The following is a 22898-nucleotide window of genomic DNA, read 5'->3' on the forward strand; positions in this document are numbered from 1 at the left end:
AGGAGTGAATTCTGCAAGGAACCATAATAAGAATGGTGGAAGGATTCCTTATCTGTGCCTTGTAGAGGAAGATGTGCTCTATCTTGGAGCTTTCAGGCTATAAAACATCCCTTTTGGTCAAAGCAGCTCTGTGTTTCATGTCACCATCTATTTTATTTGAGACATATCAACTAGTATATGGAAGTGTTAAAAAATTTAAAAAGAGGAACAAAGGACAGCTAGCTGCTCTCAGTATTTTGATTTATTTGTTTAATGCAAAATACTGGGAAATTGAAGTATACGAAGAAAATTTGTTCTGGAAGTTCCTATATCCCAATATTGAGCACCCTGATAACAAATGAGAACAATTAGATTTGTTTCTTGGACCACATTCAGCTTGTTCATAAAAGTAGTTTGAAATGCTGCATAGCTTCATGTTGAAACATGTAGGTCTTGATGTTTTTGTGAAAATTGTTTATTAAAATTAAGCTTTGATAATTTTTTTCATGACCACTTTTCATTCTGGAAGACTATTTCTGAGAATTTTTGACTTTTGCCCTCTTCAATACTCTGGATTTCTGAATGTTTGCTGCATTGAGTTGTTGCTTCTCTTCTTTACAGTTAAAATTTCTGGTCAATTTTGGAGGCTGTGTGTAGGCTGTACTGTGATCACTTATTATTAATTTTTATTGACTTTTTTTAATTCTACCAAGCCTTGCTGTAACCTACTCAGGAAGTACTGAGTGTGTGTAAAAAGGGAGGAAGAATGGCAGTCTGCCAGAAAAGGCATTTACTGTTTCCAAGTCAATGACGTCTCTGAAATATTGATCCATAAGCATTCAATATCTCTTTCCTAGCACATGCTTGATACCCTTTCTGTGGATCTCCTAGTTGTATTGAAGCGTATTTCTACATTATGTCATGTGTAAAGTTCTTAATGTATGTAATATGTAAAGATGGGAGCTATGTAAGTGCGGGTGATTTAAGCTGGAGGTCTCTTACTGCCAGTCCAAAGCATCTTTGAAATATTTTTGAATAAAGTTTAAATGGCAAGATCCTGAGTCTTAGAGGTTCTGTTGCATCCATTGTAGAGGAAAGCTGTATTAGTCCTCACCTTGATAGATAAAAGTGGTAGTGGATGGCAATGTGCCTTTTTTTTAAGTATTATTTACGTGTGTGCAATCATTATATTCTGAGTAAACAAAATAAAGCCTAAACCAGTAATACATGTGCTTGGTACTCTAAAAGGACCAATTTCACACAATCAATAACCAAGTCCAGTGAAATGAGTCAGAATAAAAATTTCTTTCATTTAAATAAGCGAAATGGGATAGAGGTATGCTTTTCGAACATCACACCGGGTTCCCAAAAATCCACAGTTCCTCGATGTCACCAAAAGACATAGGGGAAAGGGGAGTGAAAGCAATTATGAAATACAATAAATGAGAAGGTATTAGCAATTAATATAAATAGGAAAATATGAATTGCAGGAAACTGTGGGAATGCCACCAAAATACAAATACCCAAACAAAATACCCCTCTACCACCCGAAAAGAACTTGATAAACAAGACAAGATATAACATCTGTCTAGAAGAGACAGTGCTTGTGTCTTAACTTGGGGAAACAAAGGTAGTTTTAGCAGTGATGCTGATCCATCATACAATGGAAGAATTTGAGTGGCAAAGTGTTGTGTAATTTTTGTTTCATATTTAATGAGAATAGGCAGGAATGATAAATGTGCTCATACCCTAGAGGGATAATGAAATACGTTCCACTCATGACAGTAACTGGATGAAGTTAAACAGCTGTAAAAATAGACATTCTAAAATCATGCAGGAGTTTAAAAAGAACTGGCCAAGAAATCTTCTGGACTCCTATTATGTATCAACAGTAACTTGAAACGTGGGTGAGATGGTGTATGTCCCTGGGGGAAGAGCGGCAGGGGGGAGACTAAGCAGGATGAGCTATGGCAGGTGGTAGTGCCTGTTGATCCTGGGTAGAATAATGAGATAGTAAATGCAGGGGTTTGGTCAGTCAAGAATTTAAAATTTATGATTGAAGCAAATTAATGTGTATTTACAGAAAGTTATAATGGTTGCATCACACTGTTAGCATTTTTGATGATTTTTTTTGACTAAAAGGAGGTAGCAGGCCCAGTATAATTACATAGATCCTTGAAAAATATTTGACTTCAATGTATAGTGCGATCAATCTTAAAACATTAGAATTTTACAGAATTACCAGAGCACACATTAAATAGATGAAAAATAACTTTCAGAGCAATTATAAATGGCTTTTTTGTGGCTGTTTCAAAGATGACTTCTTGACTTTAAGCCACTTTATCAATGACTTGCAGAGAAGAAATAAAATGCATATTGATGAGACTTGTAGATGAAGAAGACTGAGGGTAGTATAAATAACCAGGAGGATGAGTCACTGTGGTCTTTTTGGAAGGTGGGCTCTCAAACAATATTCACGTTAGTGTGGACAAGTGTGAAGTTACACACACAACTCACTTTTGTTCCTAGTTTTAAGTGATAAACCTCTCTCCTGGGAAGCTGGATTCCTGGGAAAAGCCTAGAGGATCATTGTGGATAAACAGCTAAATATGAGCCCTCATGTAGTCGAGTGGCCAAAAGAACTGATGCGATGCTTAGTTAGACCTGTGGGAATATTGAGCAGAAGTAGGGAGACTGTACTCCACCTCTGCTTAGTCCTGCTTCAGAATAAAGTGTTCTTTCCTGGTGTCCATAGCAACATGTTGAAAATTTAGAAGTGGTTCAATGAAAAGTCCTAAAAGATAAAGCAGAAAAAACCCCGTTGTCATTAAAAACATACTGACTGCAATTTGTTACTTTATCAAAGAGAAGGCTGAAGGAGTAAATACGTGCATGCATTGGGTATGACATACACTGGTATAAAGAGAACCAGTAACTGGGTGCTAAGGCTGGAGGAATTCAGATGAGCAATTAAAGTGTAAATTAACAGGGTAAGAGCTCTGTAACCAGCTAACAAGCTTTATGGTGGTTTCTCAGTTGTTGGAAATATTCACCTCAAAATTAAATGTGTTTCTAAAAGATATGTGCTGAAGTTCCTGCTACTGGAATTGAAGCAGGAATTAATTCAGGGAATTATTAAGCCTGTATTATTCATAAGGTCAGACTAGACAATCAAAATAATTTCTTTAGGATTTAAAAAAAAAGCTCTGTAAATGAGTCTATGAATTATTAAAGTATAGTCTTTGTGGTGCTATGCTAGAAGGTAATATGAAAACTTACTAATAGAGCACGTACTGGCTTGCCTATTTAGTGATGTTTAGTTGTGGGGAAGGTGTGTGTTACGTCGGCCAGATACCCAGAGATGAGGTCTTACCTTTCTGAAACCACGGTGAATCTGCCATTGATTTTTAGTGGCTGCAGAATTTCATGTTTTCGTACTTCATGGGCTTCAGGGAATTGAGCTGATCTGATGAAGTCCTGAGCAGTTTGAGTCCTAGTTGCCTGAATAGAGTTTGTTTTCTGGGTAATGGTATGGTAGCTGAAATCACCTAAGGAGCTGCAGCAAGGAGGTTTGTAATTCAGCTGGGAAGAGACCTGTTGGTTTCTGATGTGTAGTTCTGTTCTTGAGATTGTGCTGTTTGTCTCCTGCTCATCTTTAGTTAGACAGTATGTCTTTGTATGCTACAAAATTATTATTTGTTTGGGCTCTTTGAAGTACTGGGTTATGAAAGTTTAAAGGGAAGTAAAATAAGGCAGTAATTAGCATAGAATTGTATTATATTTCTGTTGTCCTTTGTCTGTTGTGAACGGTCAGTATACAGTGGGCCTAATGTAGGGAAATAAATGAGTGAGAACTTTCATAAGCATGAATTATTATATAAACTATTGTCTGTTCTTGCAATCATACGCAGCTGCATAACCTTGGCAGACTGATTTTAAAGCAACTCCTACCTCATTTTTTTTGCATCTGCAAAATGATGACATTAGTGTTTGTCTGCCTGTGGATCGCAATGCTTTGGAACTGTGCACGCCAAATCTTTTTTAAATATCAGTTCACACTAACTTTTCTTGCAAAAGCACTGCCAGACTATTTATAAATACACTATGCTTTGAAGCTATGGTAACTGTACTGTTTTCTTCCAGTTGGCTCTGCAGTATGTGTTAGTGGCCAGGGAGCTTGTCCTACTATTAAACACTGTAACATCAGCGACTGTGAAAATGTGGGACTTTATATTACAGACCATGCACAGGTATTTTTTAATATCAATTTCTTTACTTTGATAAAATTGTTTACTGTTCTTGATTCACGTCTTAATTTACATTTTTATTTCCCAGGGAATATATGAGGACAATGAAATATCCAATAATGCGTTAGCAGGGATTTGGGTTAAAAACCATGGAAATCCCATTATCAGACGGAATCACATTCACCATGGACGTGATGTTGGCGTTTTCACTTTTGACCATGGCATGGTAACGTATATGTTTTCTTTTGAAGAAAGAAATGTAGATGTTGCGTAGCTGAAGTCTTCAAATTTTGCCTGTCATTGAAGAAGTGTTTAAAAAACCATACTTTTACATGTGAACAGATATTTAAAAATATGCCTACTGTTCTTCTCTTGCCCTTCAGTGGGCAACTTCACTTTAAAGACAATTTTAGCTGAAAGAGGTTTAAGCAAGTTTTTTGCAGTTGATTGGCAGCCTGTTACATTGCATTATGTTGCAGTGACAAAATACTTCTTGAAATAGGATGTAAATGGTAGGGTTACATTTACACTATCGCTTCATTCTTTTTCCTTTGAAATGGAACAAAAAATAAGGTGTTGGAAGATTTAAAAATGAAGTAAAATGCTCTGTGGAGATTTAATCAGTCTTAGTTTAATGTTAAATCTCTGAAACAGGGTATGTCCGGCTTCTCTGGGAAGAGGACTTTCCTAGCATGGAGTTAATGTGAATTTCATTTCAGTATTCAGGCCTTCTTTCATAAAAATGTTTGTTTCAGTGGGATGAAGGCGATAACTTCCATATACATACAAAGTAGTGAGTAATGAGTTTGTATAGCCCTTGAAATAAGCAATAGTTTTTTGCCACTGAAATAAAAGATGATTATTTGCTGATTTGTTTGAGCAAAATATTCTGCATGTCTTCCAAACAGTGCCAAATCATTGTTTTTCCTGCTTGAATGACAAAGTCCCAATTCCCCCCACCCAGCTGGCAAAATGAGCAGTTTTCTTCTAGTCACTCTTAAAATAGCAGATCTTTAAGGATGCTTTCCATAGAACGCAAGAGCTCTTGATCTCCAGGTGTAAGAAATCAGGAAAGGAAGGCAAGAGACCGGCATGGCTGAGTCAAGACCTGCTGGTCAAACTAAAGGGCAAGAAGGAAGTGCACAGGCAGTGGAAGCAGGGTCAGGTGTCCTGGGAAGAATATAGGGACACTGTGTGGTTGTGTAGGGATGGGATCAGGAAGGCCAAGGCGCAGATGGAGGTGAACTTTGCAAGGAATGCAAAGAATAATAGAAGGGCTTCTACAGGTGTGTCAGCCAGAAAAGGAAGGTCAAAGAAAGCGTTTCCCCCCAGATGAGGAAGACTGGCAAACTGGTAACAACATACAAGGAGAAGGCTGAGGGACTCAACAACTTTTTTTCCTCAGTCTTCACTGGCAGCCTCTCTTCCCACACATCTCGAGTGGATGGACTGCAAGACAGGGACTGAGGGAGCAAGAGAAAGATCAGGTTCGTGACCACCAGAGGAACCGGAACATACATAAGTCTATGGGACCTGACAAGATGCGTCCCAGAGTCCTGAGGGAATTGGCTGATGTAGTTGCCAAGCCACTCTCCATGATATTTGAAAAGTCGTAGCAGTCAGGCGAAGTCGCCAATGACTGGAAAAAGAGGAACATTGCACTCATTTTTGAAAAGGGTTGGAGGAGGACCCTGGGAACTGCTGACCCATCACCCTCACCTCCGTGCCTGGGAAGATCGTGGAGCAGATCCTCCTAGAAGCTATGCTAAGGCACGTGGAGAACAGGGAGGTGATTCGAGATGGCCAGCGTGGCTTCACCAAGGGTGAGTCCTGCCTGACCAACATAGTGGCCTTCTATGATGGAGTGACTACATCAGTGGACAAGGGAAGAGCTATGGATGTCATCTATCTGGACTTCTGTAAGGCCTTTGACATGGTCCCCACAACATCATTCTCTCTAAATTGGAGAGAGAGATGGATTTGATGGGTGGACTGTTTGGTGGATAAGGAATTGGTTGCATGGTCGCATCCAGAGGGTAGTGGTCAATGGCTCAATGTCCAGATGGAGATCAGTGACAAGTGGTGTCCCTCAGGGGTCCATATTGGGACCAGAATTGTTTAATGTCTTCTTTAGTGACATAGAAGTGGGATCAAGTGCACCCTAAGCAAGTTTGCAGATGACACCAAGCTGAGTTGTGTGGTTGACACACCTGAGGGACGGGATGCCATCCAGAGGAACCTGGGCAAGCTCAAGAAGTGGGCCTGTGTGAACCTCATGAGGTTCAACAAGGCCAAGTGCAAGGTCCTGCACCTGGGTCAGGGCAACTCCCAGTATCAATACAGGCTGGGGGATGAAAGGATTAAGAGCAGCCCTGTGGAGAAGGACTTGGGGGTAATCATGGATGAAAAGCTTTACATGAGCCAGCAATGTGTGCTCGCAGCCCAGAAAGCCAACAGTATCCTGGGCTGTAGAAAAAGAAGCGTGGCCAGCAGGTCAAGGGAGGTGATTCTTCCCCTCTACTCTGCTCTGGTGAGACCCCACCTGGAGTACTGCGTCCAGCTCTGGGGCCCTCAGCACAGGCAAGACACTGACCTGTTGGAGTGGGTCCAGAGGAGGGCCACAAAAATGATCAGAGGGCTGGAACACCTATCCTATGAGGAAAGGCTGAGAGTTGGGGTTGTTCAGCCTGGAGAAGAGAGGTCCAGGGAGAGGGCTGGACAGAAAAGCATTTATCAATCAAAAGTTTCCTTTCTGAGTTTGACATGACTAAGCTCTACAGCCCAAGTGATTGGGATAGAAAACCTTTTAATTCATTGTTTTTAAAGCTATGTTGTTATTTTTTTGTTGTTGTTCCCTCTCTTTAATTTTGATACTATGATCCTTAAAGGCTGGCATACCGGGGACAAGCTTTTTAGCACGGCCTGTTGCGATAGGACAAGGGGTAATGGTTTTAAACTAAAAGAGGGTACGTTTAGATTGGGCGTAAGGAAGAAATTTTTTACTATGAGGGTGGTGAAACACTGGAGCAGATTGCCCAGAGGGGTGGTAGATGCCCCATTCCTGGAAACATTCAAGGTCAGGTTGGACAGGGCTCTGAGCAACCCCATATTTGAAGATGTCCCTGCTCATTGCAGGGGGGTTGGACTAGATTACTTCTAAACGTCCCTTCCAACCCAAACTATTGCATGATTTTGTGATTCTATGAAAATTATACACATAAAAAGTACAAAATGTGATCAGAGTATGGTGAACTAAATGTCAAACTAAATAAGGGATGCTGAAGTTAACACTGCCTACTGTCAAATCAAATGTAACGGTCAAAGCAACATGATTTCAGATCTCTTTGCCTTCACAAGGGTACCGCAGAATTTGATAGTCTTGCTGTAGGTGTTGGATACTGCAGGACATGGGTTGCCTATAACTTTGGTGATAGGGAATAACAAACTATATAGTCAGTTGCTTTGGGGGTTGCATTTTTAAAAGTGCTGTAGGTAAATAGGAACCTCTTCTCTGGTGCTGTGCTCCTGCTGTTATGAAAACCTCACTGCAACAGACTTGATTTCAGAACACTGCTGAAGAATGAGGCCAGCCAAACCAGTGCACGTTCCACGTACTCTGGGATACTGGTGCATGTTCCCCTCCATACATTTTGTTCCCAGCCGTACTGCCTGACACACTTCTTGCCTTGCTATAGCTAAATATATGCTAGGCCCGTTCTTTGGCAAGAAGACCATAATTAGACCTGGTATGTTATATCCATGGATGTTTTTCATAAGTAAATGTCTTCTATCATCTAAGTAGTACTTTTGCTGGTAGGTCTTACTTAGTCCCTGAGAAAGATAAATAATACTTGTAAAAAATACTTGTAAAAATGCAAGCATTAGACACTAATGGCTTTGACTATCTGAGAAAGATGAGTCCCAAGTCACACTTTTGCAGATATCACTTGGGTGTAGACTGGACCTCTGTTTTCTCCTTTCCATTTTCTCACTTTATCTTCTGACCTTTGGATCTGCTGTTCCTTCCGGATCCCTCATGTATTTCATCTCACTGTCACCGCCTACTCCCCCACCTCCAATTTAGTATGTTCAGAGATCTAACTACAGTAGACAATTTTTAACTTAGACTCATTCAATGCTTGCTCCGAGGAAACTATAGTCCACCATTTTAAAATAATCTTATTCCTAATTAATCTGGGTACCAAATTGCTTTAGCTTTCCTACTGGACTTGTACATGAGGATTTTCTACACTGTGTTACAGGTTGGGGGACTGGTGGCTAGGTCTCAGATGCCTATTGAATAAAATAATAATCTCTCTTAATAAGCCATTTCTTCGGGGAAATAAATTTCCGTAATTTTGATGAATGATTAATGCAATTATATCTAATACATAACGTAGCAAGCCTTCAGAAAAAAAAAAAATGGGTAAGAGGGAGAAGAGAAGCAGCTGGTTTTTGAAGACTAATATTTTGATCCCTGACTGGGTGTTTTTTAGGCTCACTAAATTGTGGATCTTTTTTCCCTTTGTTAGGATATCTTCCTTCCCTTCTAAGTACTTGTTCTGTTGCTTTAGTTCTAATCCAAATCTAGTCAGGTTCTTGATGAATGTTGGCAGTCTGGCAGTAGTATTAACGGAAAATCCACTGTGGATAGAAACTAGTGAGGCCTTTCTCCTTTCCACCCAAGTTGATGGGGAGGTGGGGGTAAAGGAGAAATGCAGTACTAATTGTAGCTTTTTGATTTACAGTTTCCTGATCTCAGTGGAAGTTAAACAGGTCATGGAGTGCTGTTATTTTTGCTGCTGGCATAAAACCTTCTTGCTGGGTTGGAAGGTCAAACGTGGTGGGATTCTGCACTGTTAGGTGCCTCCTCTCCACTCTCTTAGTGGAACACGTGTTCTGTGTTGGGCAAGATTATACCAGCCCAGAGGAATGCCCTTCTAGTAGTCTTCTGCCAGATTTCTTAAGTACATCTCTAGAGAATATAAAATGATGTAGTTTGGCCATTTTGCGAAGAGTGGTGGCAAACTTAAGATGTTATGTCTTTGTTTTATATTATCTCATTGTTTGGACACTGCCACTGCCTGTAGTAACATATTGTATAAGCATTGCTAATCTGCTTCAGCGGGTACGTGTATCCATACATTCCCTCCAAGACGTAAACAGGCTCAGAAACATGTAATGAAGTGATTTCAGCTATAGAAAAACTGGTAAAGGAGAGTGCTTCAATAACTCCTGGAGGGGAGATGTCTGTATGTAGGCTTGAGGGTTATTTGGAAAGTCTGGTGAGGAGCTGCTTCTTGTTTAAGTATTGAAGTATAAATATTAAATATATGTGTATTGAAATATTAAAAAAATGAAATAAGCCAGACTGAATTAACTTGATTCATTTTAAATAAAAGTGTGTTTCATCTGTTTTCTTACTGGTGGAATGCCTGTTCCAATGCTGTGATCAGTGTGATATCACAAGCAAAATGGAATAGAAATAAATTTTTCTTTTTTGTTTAAAGGAAACACTGGCACATTAAAGAGAACATGTGAATAATATTCCTCTCAGCTCCAAATATTATTGAAATCTTTCTTAGTCATAAACTCCTTTGAAAGATTTCCCACCCCCTCTTCCATCTTCTTTGGCAGCATCCTCTGTTCTGTATCATGCTAGTGATAGAGTTGATGAAATGACATCACGGGCAATATTTACATACTCTTTAAGTGACATGGTATCTTTCAGATACAAATTCTACATATCTAAACAAATTAATGGATTTTCTATGTTCACTTCTCTTGATTCCCTTCTGTTATTTTTGGGTGCGTATTTTTTTTTTCATTGCTTGTGACCGTGAAGTGGGATAAGTACATTCCAGTGCTGAATTCCTACCCTACACGTTCTTTTCCCGTGGGTTTCTGTGCTGGAGTGCTGGCTCTCAAAGGTTCAAGAGTGCTTTGTTTTTCAGTTTCATGCTCTCAGACTGTTCTTTGTATTTTGATACTTGTAGAAACTTAACCTCTTATTTCTAAACTGGCAATATTCTGACGTTTGCCTTGGTGCTTGTGTCAAATGTTTAACAAGCAGGCATTAAAAATGCAGCGTGGCATTGACAGCCCTCAGTGCCTTTCACTGACCTCTCTTGCCGGTTGCCTGAGACGAGTTACCAGATATTTGTCATAAATTGTATTTAGTAGTTGTATGCAAACAACAGAGAAGTTCCAATTTATAGAGGAGTTCCAAGTATGAGCATAATTTTATAGTTTGAAGCTGAGATCTAGGCACAAGTCTTCATTTTCGTTGCTCCCAAATGAGAAACGTAGCACTACTGCTTTTTTTTTTTCCTTTGTGATGAAAGAAAAGTATAGTAGCATGTGTCTGAGTTGGGTGATTGTGACTAGTTGGCAGCTCAGTCTTTTAAATACCACAAATCAGATCATTTTAAAGTGTGTATATAAAGTCCAAAAAACATAAGTGACGCTTATGCCAGTTTCTATACAGACTGTATAAAAACTCAGTTGGCCTTTTGCTGCAATAGCAAATTTTTCCTACGCACTAAAAATAAAGGGTTTGTTTTGCATCTTGAGTGTGGTTTTCTGTATGCTGCATTTGGATTTTTATAAAATCCACCAACTCTCAAATAAAGACCATTCCAGGCTTTTGGAGGCAATTTTTTATAAACTTCTTTTTTATGCTGTCAGTCACACTTATTATTGCTATTTAATTAAATTGATACAGAGTCAGATACTCTTTAGCAGTTCATTTTCTATCTTGGTCTCCTGGGGTTTTTTTCCTTACCGTGTTGGGAATACTCATGTCAATAAATATTTAGGAAGTTTTAAAGCTTGCACAATTATATCTTTTTTTTTTCTTTTAAACACCTGTATTGTTCAAACAATAACATTAAAACCTCTGTATTTGTCTAATGTTGTGATCTTTGAGACAGAGAAGGAAAAAAAAGGCCTTTTTAAAAATACATGGAGGAAAGAATTCATCTGAGAAGTGAAAAGCAGTGAACAAAATTGCATCAGTTACAAGTTTTAACCCTAGTGTACTTCAAAGCAGTGTTTGTTAGCCTAGATAAAGTGCAGAAAGAAAAAAAAAATCCAAGTTCAATTACTGAGTTAGTCTTGATGTAAAAAGTCTTCTGAGCTTATCCAGCTGTGCAGGAACCCTTCTTTGTCATCACATCAGATTTTTCTGTACACTAAGTAGTGTGTGGAAACATCAACATGACCATTACTGTGGTGTTTGTTCATGATTACTTTCTCTGCTCAGATCTTAACAGGCAGCAGCGGGTGTGTTCTTGCCCACACTTTCTGTCACTGTAGCTGTCATCCTGTGCCCACAACTAATGCTTTGCCTAGTATTTTAAATAAATTGGGTATACAGAGCTACTGTTCAATATTTTTTTTTTCAAGCAGAAAGCTACTGCTAAGGTATTTTGAGCGTCCTTACACTTGGCAGTTTTGCGTAAGATTGTAATATTTTTTTTTCCCCATGCATCCCTTATTCCTTTTTCGTTATTAATCACAGAGACCTCTTTTTGTTCTTAAGCAATCCTGGCTTCTACTGCTACTTGATGAATTATAACCAGAAACCATCACAAAACACAAGTAAAATACCCAGCACGCTTGAAAATCGTTCTTAGAAGAAAGTGGAGGCAATATAACACTCGCAATCCCTCTGTGAAGAGGAGGAGTATTGACCTTCCTGACATTAATAGCCACCTGGCAGAGTCTCCATAAAGGACCTGGGCTTGAGCTACCGGACAGCTGGACGGAGCTTAAGAGCTGCAGGTTGGACAGCCCATATGTGCTGTTAGAACTGTAAGAAAGGAACAGGCTGTTTCTAATGGTGTTACTGGTTATACTTGGAGCTGGCAGTAAGCTTTGGGTTTGCAAACAGTATTAGTGGGCCCTATGAGCATTTAGTTCTATACTTAGAAACACAGTTTCCTTGTTATTTCCTTGCTAACAAAATATTTGTTAACTTTCCAAGAAGAAAATCTTGTCTGAACCCGTATGTGGTTTCTTGGGATCCAGAAGTTCATCCCTTTAAAAAATAAAAGGGAAAGATGTCTTTGAGAGGATATAGTTCAAAGGCACAACAATGCCTTTTGAAGGGGAGTGGCTGTGGTGGCTGGAAAAAGATACCAGAGCTTGCCTGGGGGCATCTTAAAGACTGAAATAAGTGTAGCCCTTCTCCCCAGGGCGTGAATGTGGGCCAAAGAAGTTGTTGGTTTCAACAGACAACGGCATAGAAACAGTCTGGGAATGAGGTGGTGGCTCAGGACTGTGGAAGAGCATGTGTTTCTGACAAACAGCAATCTGGTTTAACTGAATTAAGTTTAATAATTATGCACACAGGTGGTGTTCAGGCATGGTCTGAACAAGTGCAGAAATACACTGGTTTAACTGCATCAGCTCAAAGTCAGCCGTTCGGCTGACTCTGCTTGAGGTGGACCGAACTTTTTAATGCAGCTTCTCTTTATGAATATTGCATGTTACAGGATCTTACCTAGCAGAAAGCCTTGACTTTCTGACCCAACAGTCAGCCTTATAAAGGAATCTGAGATCTAGATTATTTTTTTTCCTTCTCCACCTTTTGAGGAGCACTTCCTTCACAGAGGCTTACAGCAAATTCTCAGTTTCTTCTGAATCAGCGGTCCTTTTTTCGAGAAGGTAGAAGAGCAATCATTTTGAAGGCTCCATTTTCTACTTTTTGAAGAAATGACCCTTGTACTCTTCTCTCAAGTGATGTTATGGTATACTAGGACATAGTGGGCAGAGTACAATTAATCTACAGGTACCTCTTCTGTTCCTCTCGGAAGTTGCATATTATGAAGGTACACTGGGACACAAGCAGATGTGAAGGAGCTTTCTCTTTCACTTCATTTCCAAGCAAGTTTAAAAGTTACACAGTATATGGTATTGTTTTCAAGAATTAAAAGTATTTGTACCAAAATTTCCTTACTATTAAATAACAGTGCTTGCTGAAGCTCGCAAAGATCCTGCTGACCACATGATAAAGGCTCTGCTTGTTGGCAACTTCTGCATGGCATCTGAACTGACTGTGATGAAGCATATCTGAAATACCTCTTTTCCTTCATCGTATTGCCATAGTCACAACGTACTTGGCACTGAAAGGGAAGATAATGTGTGAAGTAATTAAAAAGACACCAGGCCATGTATAGTAATATTTTAATTTAAATTATGTATTCCATTAAGAGGATTAAGCTTTACTTTATACCAAATTGTCGTCTTTCTTAAGTTTCTCTGAGGGCTTCATTTTAAGTGAAAATGAGGAAAAAAGGTGGTTCCTTTTGGGATAAGAATTCGCAAAGATTGCCTGTTGGCATGAAGGTGTATTTCTGAGATCTCCTTTAGATTCCCCTGTCTGTTAGTGTGTGGCTTCCTTGAGAACTCTGAAAGCATCTTGACTCACTCTGAAGAAATCTAATCCTAAATCCTGGAAAAAAATATATTCTGAATATTTACAGAAAGCAGGCTTTTTCCATTTGACACTTTTCTTTGTCACCCAGAGGGGCCTGGGGAGCCAAGCTGTGCACACTGATAGTACTTTTTTGGAGAATGTTTAATCAATGCAGTGCCTTTCCTGGCTGCAATCCTCAAAGTAGGGAGAACTGCATGCTGACTTGATTTCCTAGTTGAACTGTATCTATTTCTGCTTTTTTGTAATCAAAATATGTTTGATGAAGTCCCTTAGCAATTCACAGCACATAAGTAGCACAACAGTGAAACAGAGTGCTTTCTACCTGGGTTGGCAGTAACTTAAGTAGTTTCTATGTGGTAGGTGATAGAAACTCCAGGACTGAGGTGCTCATGGTAGTAGGTCATGTGAGTACAAACATTGGAATCCAGTTACTCTGAGCAGTAGGAGGAATTGTGCTTTTTTGTAGTTTGCAAGTAAAACAAGTCTCATCATTAGCAAGACTTAAGTAACTAACTTAAGTGGCTACAGGAAAAACAGTATTTGGACGAGGTGCCTATGAGGGCGACAAAGATCAGTGAAAGTCGGGCCCCCTTCCTTTTGGGTCAGAAGTTTTACCTATATACGTGTCAGCAGTTCGTTAAACGGGTCACCTTCTGCATGATGAGGACTGATACTGCTAAAAGTATAGCTAGAATTGTTTAGATTGTTTATACTATAGATGGCTTTGCAGAGCATAGAGACAGACATCTAGGAGAAGAGAGAGAACTAAGATTGGTTCACATTATCTTTCAACCGCGTGTTCTCCAGTGTAAGGGACAGTGCCATTTCGGTGGTTTGTCCGCAGGAGAGTACTGCTCTGAATGTCATCTGCTCTGGTTTTAGTCTTGCCCTCCGCAGCTGCTCGCTGGAGATAATCTGGGTTACGGCTTTCAAGAACTTGCATCCAAGCCATCCAGAAATCAAAACACACACTGGGTGGTTGTCTACCATCTCCAATAAGAGATGCTTCCTCTCTTTCAGTTGTTTACTTTCTGTTCTCTTATTTGGGCAAAATGGACATACAGTACCATTAAAGTTCACCTCAAAGAATACATTGAATTTAGTATCAAAATGTTCTAAACCCATGTCAGAAAAATACTCTGAAAGGACTGACACAGTTACTTTGCATGGCCCTGGAATGAACTAGAATTGGAGAAATCATTGGGCAGAAAATAAGCATTTTGCCAGATGAATTTTCAGAGAGACCAGTTCATCGTGCTGCTACACGAGTGCTTGTTGGCATAGCAGAAGGAGAAGGAGCGTGCCTGGAATGGCTTTGTGGGATGTCTTCTTTTCTGTTATTTTGGGGGTTTTTTCTTTTTTTCTTTTTTTTTTTCCTTTTTTTCTTTTCCTTTTTTTTTCTTTTTTTCTGTTTTCTTTTTGCTTTTTTTGTTTTTTATTTTTTACTTTTTTTTACTTTTCATTTTTTTCTTTTTTTTTTCTATAGCTATGCTGTTTATAAAGCATTTGTTTAAATACAGTTTTGTTGTAGGCTTACTACTAGTATTGCACTGTCTAAATGGAAGTGTACACCATTTAAAAGGAAGGGGGGGCGGGCGGAAGTTCACCAGTTGGCCGCTCAGACCAGTCCAGCCCTGGAAAAATTACTCATTTCCCACATCCATATGTATTTATTCTGACCAGAATTTCAAGGAAATTTGGGACGCTTCTTCCTAAATAAATCATATTCTTACCAAATATGTATGGTTCTGGGTCTGAAAGTAAGTAGGTAGTCTTCTCCATAGCACTGTCCTTTTTATATTGGACCTGCACGCTCTATGGCCTTTGAAAGGAGTCTGATCCTTAGGAGTGCCTAAGGAAACCTGATATTCAGTCCTCTTCGAGATGCTATATACAGAGTTGCCATTTTTTATTGGTATTCCGTGGATAGTAATAAATAGCCATGCAAACACAGTGTCTTTGAACCAATATTTTATTTTTTTGGGGGCAAAAAAAAAATATATATATAGTGACAGTAGCTGTTTCAATTAGCTATATAAGTACTTACATATTGTCAGTTTTGGTACTGTTACCTTTTAAATGAGGATTGTATTTGGAGGGAAGGGAGGGGAGGGAAGGGAATAGCCTTCATTTTAAAAAGGACTTTTACAGGAAACTGCATGTTTTGTGTCTTAAGGGTTATTTTGAAAGCTGCAACATACATAGAAACAGGATAGCAGGTTTTGAAGTGAAAGCATATGCCAATCCTACGGTAGTTCGATGTGAAATCCATCACGGCCAGACTGGAGGAATCTATGTTCATGAAAAAGGAAGAGGACAATTCATAGAGAACAAAATCTATGCAAACAATTTTGCAGGTGTTTGGATTACCTCAAACAGTGACCCAACAATAAGGTATCGTTTTCCTCATTGATATTTTACTGCTTAGAAGAAGAGATTTGATGGGGATGGGAAAAGTGCAATTTTATTTTCATTTATTTATAATTAACTGTAAATACTCCTGTGAAATTGCTGTCTGTGTTCAGTTGAACTGCATTTTTAATTTGCGTGTCTACTTGGAAGTATGTATTTCTCAAAGCAACAGAACATACATTTGCTATTTTAAATCTGAATATTGTACAGTCCTAGAGACTACATACATGTATAGTATTGTACAGTGTATTATAATAATTTCATAATGTGGATACTTTTCTTTCTTAGGGGCAATGCAATTTTTAATGGGAATCAAGGTGGTGTTTATATCTTTGGTGATGGAAGAGGCCTTATTGAAGGAAATGACATTTATGGTAAGCTAATTTGCTTATTGCATCTTGAATTCTGAGAAAAATGAGTATCTAAGTTGTTTTAAATAACATTTTTGTTAACAGGTAATGCATTAGCAGGAATACAGATTCGAACAAACAGCTGTCCCATAGTTCGACACAACAAGATTCATGATGGTCAACATGGTGGTATTTACGTAGTAAGTATTACCTACAGACAAACTTGTTTTCTTTTCATATAAATGTTGGAAAAGGGTACTTTATGTAAAAAGTTTGATTGTACTTACAATGACTGAATTTCTTATGTTATAAACTAGGTTAATTGTAATAGACTGAAGCTGGTGCTGATATTTAAAAGATGAAGGCTCTTACGAATGTCACTAAAATTATTTCTATTGCAGAGGAAAAAGTTTAAAATGGGACATGACAATTTCACAATTTCTTGGTTGAAAGCTTTTTAAAGGCTTAGTTTTCATAGTAGTTTGTCATTATTTTTTTTAAAAAAAATTATAACTGTTCAGCTTTTTTGGAGTGTAATGTGTTTACCACTAACCTCAGAAAATATTTTTTTTTGCCTTCAGGATGCTATACATTGCAATTGCTGTACGGTCATGTATTGTAAAAGTGAGGAATAAAGCGCGATTTCCAGCGTGTGCAAGGGCTCTGCTAATGCTGCAAGTGTGCAGCTTCATCTATTCATTCTGTAAATGTAACCAGAACAGCTTACCCTGAGCAAGAATACTGTTGCTTTACTTTTAAGCACAAACACGTGGTAAAGATAGTTACCTTAAGAGACATGCCAATTTTTTCTCAGTCTGGTGAGCAGGGCTTGGGTGTAGGTTTCAGTACTAGGTGGCACAGCTTTCATCTGATTGCGTGGCACTGAGGAGGTACCTCTTCTACCAACAGCTAGCAGAGATTTGCAAATACTACTACAGAGCCTTGAAATATAATGATTTACATGCAGAGTGTTCTTCATTTCATGGCAAACATTCAAAATCATCATGTACTGTTATTTAGGGGAAAAAAAAGTGAAAATATATACTCAAATAGAAAAGAATAAATTTGCTAGAGTAAAGAAGCCATGTTGGGGAGGGATGGGTACAAATAGAAAAACAGTATTGGCAGTTAGCAGGTTTTCTCAGCTCTTAAATTGTCTTGTATTTAGCATGAAAAAGGACAAGGTGTGATTGAGGAGAACGAAGTTTACAGCAATACTTTGGCTGGAGTCTGGGTGACAACAGGGAGCACTCCAGTCTTGAGGAGAAACAGAATACACAGTGGGAAACAGGTGAGTTTTGCTCTTTGTTTACAAGGGGGCCATAGAGAAGAAAGTTCTTCTGTGTTTTTATACTTCATTATTTTGGAACTAATACTATAATTCTCAATGTCTTAGGTTGGAGTTTATTTTTATGACAATGGACATGGCGTATTAGAAGACAATGACATCTATAATCACATGTACTCAGGGGTTCAGATAAGGTAAAATGTACTCTGACTTTATGTTAAAACAGATATAGCTTGTTCTATGCTCTTTTTGTGTCTTTTTAGCTGTTCTTGTAATTTTGTTTCTAAAAATATTTTTTTTTAAATCCAGTATGTCTGAATATCCTCTGCTTCAACTTACAAAAAAGTTATTACTAATACAGCCTGGATATTGACTAGAATGTGTGGCCCCTGAATTCTGTAAAGCTAAAATATATTTGCATGTTCAGAAATAACCATATTTTAGTGAGATTTTTTTTAAGCAGTGTGATCTATGGGGCACTTCTGTAGACGTGTTTAAATGTTTGGCCTTGGGAGACAGTAAACTGTTCTAAATTACTTCTTTGCTTATGTTTCTTTCTAGAACTGGAAGCAACCCCAAAATTAGACGCAACAAGATCTGGGGTGGTCAGAATGGTGGTATTCTTGTCTATAATTCTGGTAGGTTTGTTTCTCACATTTATCCAGAATTGTTTATGTTCTGCAATATTATCTCTTCCCATTTATTATCCTTTTTGATTTAATTTTTTTCCACCCTTCCTTCAATTTTAGGGCTTGGATTTATAGAAGACAATGAAATTTTTGATAATGCAATGGCTGGTGTATGGATTAAAACAGACAGTAATCCTACACTAAGAAGAAATAAAATCCATGATGGAAGAGATGGAGGCATCTGTATATTTAATGGGGGAAGAGGTAGTTTTTTCCCTTACTGGCATATACTGAACATTCTGGATAAGAGTTTAATTTCAGATTAAGCAGTGTCGTTTTTGAAATGCTCTTTAGAAACCTAGCTCTGGTCTTCTGAATAAAATAGTTGTAATGAACATACAGTGATGCTTTTTAGCCTTAATTACATCAGTAATACTGAAATGTGTAGGAGGCAGAGAGGTAATTAATCTCATCCAAGACGACTGTTAGATTGCTTCCTAGGACAGTCCTTTTATCCCATCTGCTTTCGTAAGCTTTGCCATTTGACTGAAAGGCAGTATTGAATTCAAGTCATGGAGCTGAAATCATGCATCTGAACAGTTCAGGTTCTGCCAGTGTCAAAGATTTATGGGGAAAAAAAGCCAGATCTGTAAGGAATCTCTTGTGTACTTTTAAATGTAGAAGTGGTTCTCCTCTGAAATCCCCTGTCTGTTGTGTGTCCTGATATCAGCTTCTGATAGTTTGTAGATAATCTCTTGCTGTAAAGGAGCTTTAATTTTAAGTTCAGCATTTTAAAGTAATACTGTCCTGCAGTAACAAAAATGCAAGTTAAGCTTTGCTTTGGCAGGCTGCTCGTTTTAGAAGACAAGAGCAGAAAGATGTTAGAAAAAAGACTTAGTGTTTCCTCAGAAATGAAACTGAGTTTTCTGTAATGGTGCGTACGATCCCAAATTCTATTCTGTATACTGAAAAAATACACTTACATGAGTATACACTGAGAATTTAAACTTGTATCATTAACTTCAGTGCTGTAGGTGGGTATTCCCCAAATGAAAGGAATTAGCAGGATGATGATACATGAGATCTTTTGAAAATATATCACAGAATGGTTACAGGTAAGGCAATGTTAACAAGCTCAAACATCATGTTTGTTGACCTGTCATAGGTCTTCTGGAAGAGAATGATATCTTCAGGAATGCTCAAGCTGGTGTTCTTATCAGCACCAATAGCCACCCTGTGCTAAGGAAAAATCGAATATTCGATGGATTTGCTGCAGGTTTGTGTTGTTTAAATCAAATTTTGAAGTGTTAGAGCTGAGGGTAAGCTCTTCACAAAGCTAACTCTTGAGGTTTTTTTTTACCCCACAGTATTTAGACATTTTAACAGAGATTGGGATGTCCTTCGGTGTATTCTAGAAATCAGTTGAGAATTCAGAATTGTAGCCAGAATATCTTTACAGCAGTCTCTGGAATTACTAGCATGTTGAGAAACAACACATGTTCTGCCTTCTCATTTTTCTGCGAAATACTTTTTCACCATTTTGTTTTAGAAGTAATTGATAAAGTTGTCTAGGACATATTTATAGTTAATCTGCTGGATGCTGGTTTAAGTATTTTATCACTGCTTTAAAACCTAGGAAACAGAGCAAATGTACATTTTAAAGAGATTTGACTGCATCTCAAGTTCAACTTTCTCACTCCGCAAACTTGAAAAATTATTAAAATGAGCATTTCTTACTCCAGAAGAGATGAAGAATGCCTAGTAGTGATTTTTGTGCAATTTACTGTTTAATGATTGCAGTTCCATATGTCTTGCATTCCATTCCATTTCAACTAAAATTGCATTCTTGAGTTTTCTCCCATCTTTCTTTCAGAAGAAGCAAGTTTTCTGAGAAGAGCCTCTAAAGGTGTTGTTTCAGTGTGGTGGGGGGGAAGGATAGGTTGATGTCAAGAGCAGTCCTGGACAAATGGCTTGGAAGACACGGGTTACTGATAAAAGCTAAGATTTAAAGAAATTAATTTTAGGTGCCCATCTTGAGAACTTTTTAAAAAAGATATTTTTAAAAGGGTAAGGTATGTGCATAAGAACTTTCAAATATACGTGAAGATGACAGCTTTATGCACCCAAAAATCATATCCCGCTTGAAAATACACGATCATAGGTGTACCATCATCAAATGCCAGTACCATTTTATTATCAGACAAACTAGTAGTGTCTTGTTACTACCAGAAGCCATGCATGCCAGCTGTAGCACTTTGAAAGGATTCAACAGAAGAACCTCAGATTTATAGCAAATCACAGTGCCATTTCTAGCTATGTCATTTTCCTTTTTTTCCCCTGAGTTTATGACGGTTTAAAAAAAATGAACAAACTATGGATCATGAGAGAGGTACAAATGCACAATCACTATGGATTTAACTTTCCCACTTTCTTTTCTCTGCTTTGTTCCCCTGACCCAATAAAGGTATTGAAATAACAAATCACGCAACTGCAACATTAGAAGGCAATCAGATTTTCAACAACCGCTTTGGAGGTTTATTTCTAGCATCTGGTGTCAATGTCACGATGAAAGGTGAGCCTGAGCCCTTGTTGGTTGTGTTTGTTCACTTTGCAGTTTTTTAGTTGGTGCTGGGTTTTGGGTTTATCGTACCATTTTTTTCCATTTTTGGCTCAGATTCAGTACCACCTTAAGCTGAGTTGTAACTAAGAGTTTCAGCTGAAGGTAATAAGCCAAGCTGAGCTACCTTAGATTTTTAGACAGCCGGACACTTTCAAAGGTAACTTAAGGTTTTTGTATCATATTAAAGCTGTCATTAGCTCTTCCGTCTGAAAATCGTTTCCGAACTGGTTACTGGTCTTTGGCCCATCTCAAATTCCAATTCTAAGTTAGGATAATGGGAAGTCTTTTGTCACACATCTGAAAACAAGTGTCCAGTAAAGAAACGTGCCACGCTTGGCTTTTAGGATCTAAAAGCGTGAGTATTCACAATCTTAAAATCACTTTTTCAGAAAATAGGAATAGTTTACATACATAAAATCCCATATATAGTGTGAAAGTGTGCATCTCCTCTTGGAGGAGATTCGAGTGATGGTTTGAACACCAGACCGCTCTAGCAGGTTATTCTAGAAGGAAAAAGGTTCAGTTTGTAGAGGTTTTACCTGCTTGGCTGTACTTGTTATGCCTTTTCCTGTATATTCTTTACACCACTGAAGACACAAGCTCTGGTGCCCTGCTTCACAGCTCCTGGGCTTATTGGCTGCACCAATCAGTGCTGTGATGCTACTGGGTGCAGACGAAACTAGTTTGAGGTGCACTTTGGGACTTGACAGAAGGTCTAGTAGCTGAATAACACAAGAGGATTATCAAATTTGCTATGCCTTGGACGCATCTTTTAAATGCTGGAGGTGGTCAGACCTCATTCCCACTTTGGTTGTGTTGGAAGGTGCCTTATTCTGGAACGCCCCTGGGGGGAGAGCCATGCTTTTCTGCTTTCGCAGGGATGTGTAGAAGGTCTCTTACAGTAGACGAGAGGCTTTCAAACGTTTGGGTTTCAGACTTCTCAACAGTAAACTTAAGCCTGATAGGAAGGCTTGTTTCTCTAACTATTTATTCACGAACCAGTTCACAAAGAGTACTTAAATGAAGGCTTATCGTGTATTTTATGCAACGCGTGCAGAGAGGAGCGGTCTTTCTGGTCGGAGGAGTGCAGTGCACTGTCTGGGCATCTGCCTTGTAATCTGGCATTGAGGATTTGATAGCTTAAATGCCAAAACTAAAATGCAGGCATAGAGCTAATGGGTCCTAATGGGTTTAGCTCTTAAAGGGCTGGAGCGAGGGGAGGGCTCTGCTTTAACACCTCAAGAAAAAAACATCATTGATACAGGTGTGATTAGTTCTTGGCTTTTTTTTTTTTTTCTCCCCAACAGATAACAAAATAATGAACAATCAAGATGCCATAGAAAAAGCTGTCAGTAGAGGCCAGTGTTTGTATAAGATATCAAGTTACACCAGCTATCCGATGCATGACTTCTACAGGTAACATTCTGTCACCTACAGTACAGTTTTCAAATAAACACCATTTCTTTTCTAGCAAGACCCCTAAAACTGTTGTCGTGTGTCTGTTAACGCACAAACGTGTGCTCTTCCTCAGCCGCGACAGGGGATTAAACAAGTTCCCATTGTCTTGAATTTACTGTGGGCTTGAGGAAAATGTATTGCTACAGTGAACTCGAGCCTAAGGGATTACACGGCAGAACTGCTTTTTTGAAACAAGTAGCCAAAAGTACACCGTGAAATCCAAGTTCATGTAAAATTCTCAAGTTTTAGTTTGGTGCCCAGCCTTTCTTTGGTGCTGTTCTGCCCTCACACCCTCCCCAGGCACTTTTCTCAGCTGCTCCGTTTTTGATCCATGCCTAACGTGATGCGTTTTAATTCAGATGTCACACCTGTAACACCACAGACCGTAATGCCATATGTGTGAACTGCATTAAGAAGTGCCATCAAGGACATGACGTAGAATTCATTAGACATGATAGGTATGTTTCAAACGG

General features: G+C 38.7%; 1 protein-coding gene across 3 annotated transcripts in view; it reads left to right on the forward strand.

Moving 5' to 3' along the window:
- Positions 1–22898, forward strand: part of FBXO11 (F-box protein 11) — an 80721-nt gene that overhangs the window by 56425 nt on the left and 1398 nt on the right. For all 3 annotated transcript variants that reach the window (XM_068412512.1, XM_068412596.1, XM_068412681.1), the window contains exons 10-22: positions 4123–4229; positions 4315–4452; positions 15845–16062; positions 16369–16454; positions 16536–16630; positions 17599–17721; positions 17827–17912; positions 18280–18356; positions 18468–18611; positions 19513–19623; positions 20812–20919; positions 22275–22383; positions 22785–22883. In XM_068412512.1, the coding sequence (XP_068268613.1) occupies positions 4123–4229; positions 4315–4452; positions 15845–16062; positions 16369–16454; positions 16536–16630; positions 17599–17721; positions 17827–17912; positions 18280–18356; positions 18468–18611; positions 19513–19623; positions 20812–20919; positions 22275–22383; positions 22785–22883 (1501 nt within the window). The remainder of the gene's footprint in view (positions 1–4122; positions 4230–4314; positions 4453–15844; positions 16063–16368; positions 16455–16535; positions 16631–17598; positions 17722–17826; positions 17913–18279; positions 18357–18467; positions 18612–19512; positions 19624–20811; positions 20920–22274; positions 22384–22784; positions 22884–22898) is intronic.

Source organism: Nyctibius grandis, chromosome 1, assembly GCF_013368605.1.
Source record: "Nyctibius grandis isolate bNycGra1 chromosome 1, bNycGra1.pri, whole genome shotgun sequence".
Lineage (NCBI taxonomy): Eukaryota > Metazoa > Chordata > Aves > Nyctibiiformes > Nyctibiidae > Nyctibius > Nyctibius grandis.